The sequence below is a fragment of the Oryx dammah genome, unplaced genomic scaffold (genome assembly GCF_014754425.2).
Source record: "Oryx dammah isolate SB20612 unplaced genomic scaffold, SCBI_Odam_1.1 HiC_scaffold_11229, whole genome shotgun sequence".
NCBI lineage: Eukaryota > Metazoa > Chordata > Mammalia > Artiodactyla > Bovidae > Oryx > Oryx dammah.
This window is the reverse complement of record NW_024080622.1, coordinates 5,762,543-5,771,908: the sequence shown is the minus strand read 5'-3', so window position 1 is coordinate 5,771,908 and position 9,366 is coordinate 5,762,543. Positions and strand designations below refer to the sequence as shown.

Sequence of the window (9,366 nt, the reverse complement as noted above, 5' to 3'; positions counted from 1 at the left end):
ACAACTGGCCCAGACCAGAGGCCACCTCTGAAGCACAGATGGAAACGTTTGCAGTGACTCTGATGACGCAATGGAGGGCTGCTGGTCTCGGAGCCCTGAACTCATGTGGTCTGGAAATGTCTGTGACCTTTGGCCTCTGTTTGCAAAGGACAAATTTCAGTCCTGCAGGTGCTTGGCAAGCAATGTCAAAAGCTTTTCTGTCTCAGTAATCAGCAAACCACTTCCCAGGTAGCTCAGAGGTAAAAAATCTGCCTGCCAAGAAGAGACACGGGTTTGATCCCTGGGTCTAGAAGATCCCCTGGAGAAGGAAATGGCAACCCACTCCAGTATTCTTGCCTGGGAAATTCCATGGCCAGAGGAGCTTGGTGAGCTACAGTCCATGAGATCATAGAATCAGACACAACTTAGCGGCTAAGCAACAACAAACAAACCAGGTCCTCATGATGCCCATGACAGAAGGCTCCTGCCTGGCACTGGGGGTGACCTTTACCACCAGGGTTGAAGCGGGGGTGCTGGTGAGGCTGATGCTGCTTCAACAGAGCCTGAGCTAAAAGCATGGAGTGGGGGAACTTCCCTGGTTGTCCAGTGGTTAAGATTCCGTGCTTCCAGTTCAGGGGGCATGTGTTCAATTCCTGGTTGGAGAACTAAAATCCCACAGGCCATGGGGCATGGCCAAAAAATAAAAAAGAGCAAGCAGTGGCCTTGCTCCCCTGAGCAGCCCTGTTAGGACCTCTTGCGTGAGAACTGTGAGAACTTCAGCTATGGTAGGAAACTTCCTTAAGAGGCCAGATGGGCTCCAAGATAGCAAAGGTTTGTGTCTCCCTCTGCCTGGGTGGCCACAGGCTCAGGTGAATCCTGGGAATCCTGGCACAGTTATAGTGGGCTTGTCTTTATAGCCTCCTCTTCCACGTGGTACTGAGACAACCACTGAACACAGCAATAGGCACGTGGGCAGCATAGGATACTGCCATCAAGCCAGTAAGGGGAGTCAACACAGACGGCTTTAAGTATCTTTATGTGAGTGGCTGCTGTACTAACTTAGAAGTCAGAACCCACAAAGACTGCCCTCTGTACGATGTGAAGCACTTTCCTTCTGAGAATATCCAGTGATTCTCCAGTAAACATTACACAGAGAATGTGAGACCGAAGTCCCAAGTGAGGATCTGTGGTTTGTTCTGCACGTCCAAGGGCCTCACTAGAACATAAACTCCATGGGTGTTCTCCATTGGGAGGTGAGGGATTGTGCCTCCCTCCACTGAAGCCTCCAAGCTTAATGGGGTACCCAGCACACAGTAGGTGCTCAATAGTTGTGGCTCCAAGGATGAACGCTGCTCTCACTAGGCAACCTTTCTTCTAATCCTTATGGCCACCCCCATAAGGGGGACAATCAGCATTCCGATTTTATCAGACAAGGAAACTGAGGCTCAGAGACATGGGGACTTTCCCAAGGCCACATCCAGGGAGTGGCACAGCAGACTTAGCTGGCTCCACTGCCTCCAAGGCTCACAGGCTGGGTGAGTGACCGGGGGGCGCTGGCTTCTCTGTGGCTGGGGAGCACGTGTAGTAGATCCCTGGACTGCCTTGGTCCCTCTGGAGCTCTGAACCTGGGCATAGCAGAATGGAACGCACTGGCCTCCCAAAGTGAGCAAACAAAACAGAGCAGAAACAACCAATCTGAGTTGCCAAGAAAACATAAAACCTTTAATCACACTGGTCAAGCAGGGTAGGGGTGAAGTCAGGTTGGGGAGGTTGGGGCTGCTGCACAGGACTGGCCTTCACGGCACCGGGTCAGGCCCTGCTGCCAGCCCCCAGCCATGTGGCCATGGCTCCCTTGGCTAGGAAGGAGTAAGCACCAGAGACCGGCACCGGGGTCACCTCTGCCCCCAAGTCCGCACAAGCACCAATGGGCGGAAGCCGTCTCCCTCCAGGAAGAGATTCTGGCCACCTGGGGCTCGGGAAGGGGAAGGCTAGGGGCCTCCAGGCTGACCCACCCTGGGAGGAGGGAAAGGACAGAAGTCCTGATGTCCCTCAATTGGCCTCAGCCTCTTCCAGTGCCTCCCTCAGCATCATGGCTCAGAGGAGCGTCCCCGGACTGACCTGAAACATGACTGGCTTCAGTTCCCCAGACCTGCTGAGGGGTCCAAAGCCCGGTGACCTCCTTCCTGGCTCATTGCCCGGGAGTGGCATTTGTAACTGCAGCAGCAGCCAGAGGCAGCTCTGCTGGGCAGCAGGGCCTCAGCACCTTAACAGAGTGTGGAGGGCCAAGGGCATGGGATGGTGAGGGGCACCAAGGAGGTCAGAGCACCTGGAGACAGACATCAGTGTCTGACAGTGGCTGGGAGCCTGGGAGGACGGAGGCCCAAGCAGCTTTGGCAGAGAGGGCTGTGCACGGCCCTGACAGCACCAGGGAGCAGGGCGGGGAGGGCATGCCCTGAGGGTGGTGGGGGGTAGGAGCCCTCGCAGGCATCCATCCCAGCTATGTAGGCAGCTTGTCTGGGCTTCCTTCTTCAGGGGATGCCTTTCCCCAAAATGCCTCCAAACCCCTGAGTCCTCTCCTGATAGCACCTGTCCCTGACCAAGGTTTGTTTTAAAGATGGGCATGGGGCAGAAAAGAAAGGAACAGGCAGAGGGTACCCATTTCACCTTGGTATCCTAACCTGTCAGCCTTGGGGAGTGGTGGGTAATGAAGGGCCACAGTGCCTGAACGCCCAGAACACAGATGTATATGATCAGAGCCCCAAGAAGTTCTCTGGGGCTGTTTTCAGGATCCTCTGTGTCTCCCGTCCCCGGCTGGACTGGGTGCTTATTGAAAGCAGGGCCTGTGTCTGCTTCGCCTCAGCCTTCCCAGAGCTGGGCACAGAAAGGGTGCTCAGTGAATGTTCAGCAACTGAATAAACGCACTATGGGTGTGCATGTGGGGGGCAGACAGGAGTTCAGAGAGAAGGAAGAGGTTGCAAGAGACAAGAGGAGGAAGTATCCTAGAAAGATGAAATTTAAGGATGTTGGGAAGATTCCAGAATGTTTGGAAGATTCCAAAATGTTTGGAAAGTACCAAAATGTTGTGAAAGCTGTAGGACCTGGTTACTCAAGTGGGGTCCCAGAGATCAGCAGCACCAGCATCACTCAGGAATGTACTAGAAATGCTGAATCCTGGGCCCACTCCACACCTGCTAAATCAGACTCTGCATTTCAGCACAATGCCCCAGTGATTTGTATCACATTCAAGTTTGAAAATGGCTGGTCTAAAAGGTTGGGAAAGTTCTAGAAGATGTAGGTTAGGAGATTTCTTAAAATGTTCAAGAGGAGAGAGACAGGAACAGACTAGGAGGGGTGATGGAGGGGGGAAAAAAGGAGGAGGAAGGCTGCCCAGAATACCAGGTCAGGGGCCCATTTTACAGATGGGCAAACTGAGGCCCCCACAGGAGACAGACCTGCCCACAGCCACCCCAGGCCAGAGCTGCCCCAGGAGAGGCACTAATCATCCTCGGGCTTGATGAGGTGGCCACTGAAGGTAATGTAGGTGTCTATGTCGTCGCTATAGACGGCATTCTCACGCTCACGCTTGAAGAGCCGTGCCCAGACGCGGTCACCTGGTGCCAGGGCCAACATCACGCTCTGGCTCTGCATGATGCTTCTGTCGCTGGGCTGTGCGTACAGGATGACGGCCGCCTTGTCGTTGTGCACCACGTGCACATAGGTCTCCTTGAAGTTCCAGCTGTGCACATTAAGGCTGAAGAAGTAGAGGCCACGCAGGGGGGCGACAAAGTGGCCGGCAGCCAGGTCGAAGTGCCCGTCGGGGTTCACGAAGACTGTGTCAAAGAGCAGCGGCTGGAAACCCTCGCTGCTGTGCAGGGCTGTCTTGCGGCCCACGGAGAAGGCCGAGAAGCGCGTCTGGCATGGACTGCCAGGGCTGCCCGCCTGCCCCTTGGCACCCTTGATGCCCTGGGGGCCACGGTCCCCCCGGGGACCCTCCCTGCCCAGCTTCCCAGGTGAGCCCAGCAGGCCTCGGTCCCCTTTGTCACCTGTGGGGACAAGAAGAGGAAAAGTCAGGGCAGGTGCCCAGGGCTGCTTCTAAGCATCTGCAGAAGGCTCTACCCTAGCCAAGAGAAGGTAGGCCAGAGGAACCGCCATTTCCTGAGCACCTACTGCATGGCAGGCATCACTGCCCCAAATGACCCTTTAAAGGAGACACCATGTCCACCACCATTCATATGGAGGTGAAGGGACTCGCCTGGGTGGCATGGCATGGCTTAGGAGCAGGGTGGCATGCATGCAAGTTAAGTTGCTTCAGTCGTGTCCAACTCTTTGTGACCTCATGGACTGTAGCCCACCAGGTTCCTCTCTCCATAGGGTTTGCCAGGCAAGAATCCTGGAGTGGGTTCCCATTCTCTTTGTCAGGGGATCTTCCCGACCCAGAGATCAAACCCGCATCTCCTGTAGGTGGATATTTTACCACTGAACCACCAGGGAAGTGCCACTGTGCATACTAAGTCGTTTCAGTCATGTCTGACTCTTTGTGACTCTATGAACTTATAATCTGCCAGGCTCCTCTGTCCATAGGATTTTCAGGGCAAGAATACTGGAGTGGGTTGCCATTTCTCCCTCTAGGGGATCTTCCTGACCCAGGGATCGAACCCAGGTCTACATTGGCAGTCAGATTCTTTTCCACTGAGCCACCTGGGAAGCTGTGCTTCTTGAGGAAACGGATCCCAAATATTTTGCTGCTGCCTGTCACAGTGCCAGTAATCACCCTCAGTCACATCCCTTTGAATGAAATGGACAGCCCTGTGTTCTCCTGGGGCCCCCTCTGACCACAGTGATGTTGCTAGGAAGAGGGGAAGAAAGGGCAGAAAAGAGGACACAGGCCCTCGGAGGAGAAGCCTGGAGAGAAGCAAGGAGGAGGGAGTCAAGGTCTCTGCAGAAGTCTTCCTCACCAGCCCCATTGGTGAAGTAACTACCTTATCACATGCCCTGCACTTTACAGTTTGCAGAGCACTTTCTTCATCCCAGTCCCAAGGGATGGTAGTCATAGTTTATACATGACGCAGCGAGCCCAGGAAGGAAGAGACCCTGCTGCCCCAAACAGCAAGGAAGCTGAAGAGCTGCGGCTGGGACCCAGGGAAGGAGAAAGGTGCCTTCCGCCACAGCAGACACCCGCCCACCTGACAGGCAGCTGGAGAGGTGGCCCAGGAGAGGTGCATGGGATTTTATGGAGGACAGTGACGGGGAAGTACTGTCGACAGCCAGGTACCCCGTTAACCTCACACAGAGGGCTCTGCTGGCCTTGGGGAAGCAGTGATGTGTGAAGTGGTGAGAAAAGCGGGGTGAGGAAGAGAGGGTCTCAGATCCACGGAGTGGAGTGGTCCTCTGCATTCCTCCTCATAAATCCTAGCTCTGCCTCTGACAGTGGTATGACCCCAGAAGATCTCCTCTCTCGGAGGCTCCGTTTTCCCCATCTGCAAAGTGGGAGGATTTAGTATACCGCCCTCACGGGGTTGTTGTGGGCAAAGACAGAGGTAACAGCCCTCAACAGCAGAAGTAGCTCTCTTGGGGTCTGGTCTTAGAGGACAGGGAGTCAGCTCTCACTTGAATGGCTCAGGGGGTCCCCACAGCTCTCCCCATTTCTGCCTTGTCTCCCACCATCTAGTCTCCAGGAGAAATCAGAGGGATCCATTTGAAACCTGAGCCGGGTCAGGCCCCTTGTCTGCTCAGCCCCGCCCCCCATCTTGCTCCCTATCTCACTCAGAGAAGAAACCCACATTTTGTTTCTAACCTCAGCTCCTCCGCTTGTTCCCTGCTCCTTAAACATACCAGGTCCATTATTCACTCTGTGAATAGAGTGAGCTGCTATTCACTCTGCCTGGAATGCTCTTCGCCAGGTATCTACATGGCTTCTTCCCCACCTTCTCAGTGAGACCTCCCCTGACCACCCGCCTTCAACATGCAGCCCGCGCCCCACACCTGCTCTCCCCGTGCTTTTTCCACCCCGGCACTTCCATAGCATTCATCACCATCCATCTTTTTAACTTGGGTGATGTGTTTATTGCTCATTGTGTGCCTTCCCCACTAGAACAGAAGCCCCACAGACACGGCATCTCTGTCTGGTTTGTACACACTCCCTCCCGGAATTCAGAATGATCCTGGCACATGGTGGGTACTCGTATAACGTGTGAATGAAAGAAAGGGTCTGAGACAGTTTTCTGTCCTGGTTTCTCCTGCGCCTCTCACCTCATCTCCCCCAGGCCCAGGGAGAGACCTTCCCACACGCCCTCCTTGACGCCAAGCAGGCCAGCCCAGCCCGAGTCCTGTGTGGGTCCTCACCCTTCAGGATGGTGATGTTAATGTAGGGCCTGACCTCAGGCAGCACATATGGGAGGGCAGACGGAGAGGCTGAGGACGCATGCGCAGCATCAGCAAGGACCATGGGGTCTTCAGAGTCACAGCACCGTCGACAGTGCCCAGGGGAACTAGAGGCCACAGTTTCCCCAGAGGTGGGCTCCTCAGTGGGGAGTCCAGACACGGAGAGAGGGAGCAGGAGCGCTGCCCAGAGGAGGCCCAGGGTAGCCGTCCCCATGGCGACCTGGAGCAGGAAGGAGGGACAGGAGTATAGTTACCTGAAGGGCTACACTCCGCTGAGGCCCAGAGTGGATGCTGCCACCTGCAGCATGGGTGTTCCTGATGTAACCCAGGGAGGGAGCACTGGTGCCCCATTTAACAGACAAGAAGACTGAGGCCTAAACAGGAAGACAAGTTCTCCAAGTTCACAAAGAGACCTGCGGTAGTGCAGGGCCTGGAGTCCGAGTCTCCAGTCCCTGGGGGTTTCTGCCACAGGTGGGCCCACAAAGGAGGACCCCTTCTGAAGATGAAGGTCCTGGGAGGTCTCTGCTGGGGTGGGTGAGGACGATGCCCTGCTGCCCATGTGACATAGCCCATGAGACGGTAAAATGCTTTTTCCACACTCCCAATCTCCCTCGGCCTTGTTTTCCTGTCACTGACTCCACAGTCAAGGGAATACAAGTTAGAAGAAGGAGCCCCTTGGGACAGACTAATTAGAAAGAAACAAACAAAAGAAGTCCCAGCAGCCATGCAACACTGAAGGTGTGTAGCTGGTGTCAGCCCACCTCCTTGCTCAGCATCTTTGAGCAGTCAACAGCTTACACAACTCAACCTCACCTAACCCTATAGGGAGGGAGCAGGAGAGAGTAAAATTCACTGGAAGGTGGTTGTGTCAATTATCTTAGGCACATCAGTCATCTTAGACCTGCCAATCAGCTGCCAGGGTGGTAATTTGGAATTAAGGAACAGAACCCGGGAGTTCTGGAAAATTTAAAAGGAACAAGGAAGTCCAAGGATTTGTGAGACTCTGTCTTTGGCCTTGGCCAAGAAGGGATCCAGAGTTCCAGAAGAGGGGCAGAAGGTAGCCCGGACAGCAGTGACTGGAGACGAGCCAGGCTGGTGGGCAGGAAGCCAGGCAAAGAGCTTCTGAGGTGGTGGCAGTCTTTGGGGGCTGGCACACATTATCGCAGGATCAGAAACTTGCTTTTTGAAACCAGACTGGTTTTTACACTTCTGGCGTTTCTTTGTTTATTTCCTTTTTGTTCTCCTGTAACATTTAGTACAATTCAAAAATATTTTTCTGTGGTTAATACGGGTTGAGAGGTAAAATTATTATTATTTTTTTTAAATGCCTTTCTATCCTAACCTGAGCACTGAAGTAAGAGTTGGGTCTTAAAGGGGCAGGAGCACTCCCTGCACCAGCCCCCTCCCCTCCCCACTCCCCAGAGCTGGGTCTAGCAGTGGGCAGCAGCCTCCAGAGTCATCACCCTCTTCTGGAGGTGACCTTGTTCCCCACACCCCACCCCCACCCTGTGCTGGTTTCCTGGTTCTGTTCAATAAGGCAGGTCAGGTCTTCAGGGAACAGCACCCACTCTGGCCAAGATTATCACCCTTACCTTTTATTTGTAAATTATAATACACATCCCATCGGTTTTGAGAAGAGCAGAATCCCCTCTTTCCTGGCCACAGATGTGAGACTTTAGAATCAGACCAGAGATTCCAGAATGGTTTGCAAGCTGTTGTAACCTAAGGCTAGTGGCTTAACCTCTCTGGGCTTCGTGCTCCTTAACATTTTACAAGGAGGAGACAACACCACCTCCCCACCAGCTTATTTGGGAGGATTTAAAAGCAGGAAAGTCACCCGTCTGGTAAAACACTCTTAATTAAACTTTTGTTCCTCTCTCTGCTGCCCAACATGACCTCTCCCCTAGTCCTGCATGGGACAGGAAGAGTAGAACTGTTCCCAGAAAACTGGCATGGTCTGGGGACATTTTTGTTGGGCCAGACAGCTGGGAGTCAAAATATCTGTGACACAGAACTGTGACCTGGGGCAGGGGGAGGGGGACGCAGGAAGCAGGAAGCAAAGCAGCCCTTAACAAAAGTAATAACCGCAGCCTCGGTCACTGGCTGCCCCTGGGGGAGAGTGTCATGCAGGCAGGCATCAAGTGGAGGGACCATGCCACGGGGGTGATTCGGGGGTCCCTGCTGCCTCCACTATGGAGCTGGGGCCTCTTCAGGGTTAAGGGAGAGTCAAGCCCTGCTGGAGCAGATTCAGTGCCCATCCAGGCAGGAGTGGGCACAAGCCAGGAGCATCGGTGGAGGGCAGCCCTTCCCCAGCACCTCAGTCAGAGGAAGGGATGGGGAGGAGAGAGCCTAGGGGTGCTGGCAGGGGCCAGAGGGAGACAGCAGGGCCCCGAGATATGTCCAGGAAGAGAGGAGGAAGGAGAGGCACTCCAGGCTCTGACCCCAACCCCCTTGGCCCTGCTGGAGGAAGCTGCAGGACCTCCCATCACTCACTCAGTGTCCGACAGCCTCTTACAGTAGTTCATGGACCCCGGGCCTCCCGGCAGCCTCTGTTTCCTTGATCCATGTTTGCGATGATGATAATAACTTGTTGCTGGCCCAGACCCCCAGGTCTGGCGGGCTGGCCCAGGAGGGAGGGAGGAGGGATGGAGGCAGCAAGGAGGGAGGGAGGGAGGGAGGGCGGAGGGAGCAGGCTGGCTTCCCACTGCCCCTCCTCCCTGCTCCCTCCCCTCCAGCCTCTAGGTTCTGCGGAGATGAAGGGAGCTGGTGGATTGATTCCCTTTGCTTAACTCTTTGGTAGTCCTAGAGGGTCTTGTTTAATTCAGAGACCCTATACATTTCCAGCAGGAAGGGGTCTGAGGTTCCTGATGTGCAGGCTGAGAAATCAAGCCCCAGAAAGGGTAAGGGCAGGAACCCCCTAAGTTGCTCAGAAAGGGGAAGGCTCCAGCCTAAGCTGAAGGGCTCCTTAGTCCTGAGTCACCAAGGCAGGAGGCATACAGAGGGCAT

The 9,366-nt window shown here is 54.6% G+C and overlaps 1 protein-coding gene across 1 annotated transcript; it reads right to left on the bottom strand.

The window, feature by feature from the left end:
* Positions 1-1,675: 1,675 nt before the first annotated feature.
* Positions 1,676-9,023, bottom strand: LOC120861183 (complement C1q tumor necrosis factor-related protein 6-like). The gene is made up of 3 exons (XM_040236837.1): positions 8,854-9,023; positions 6,322-6,580; positions 1,676-4,022 (listed from the first exon to the last, which is right to left on the bottom strand). Exons 2-3 carry the CDS (start codon positions 6,572-6,574, stop codon positions 3,475-3,477), a joined length of 801 nt encoding a protein of 266 aa, XP_040092771.1. The 5' UTR covers positions 6,575-6,580; positions 8,854-9,023; the 3' UTR covers positions 1,676-3,474.
* Positions 9,024-9,366: the final 343 nt, after the last annotated feature.

Coding starts and splice junctions, on each gene's coding strand:
- LOC120861183 (XM_040236837.1), bottom strand. CDS start 6,574: ATGGGGACGGCTACCCTGGGCCTCCTCTGGGCAGCGCTCCTGCTCCCT. Junction 4,023..6,321: donor TAACATCACCATCCTGAAGG/GTGAGGACCCAC, acceptor TTGTCCCCACAG/GTGACAAAGGGGACCGAGGC.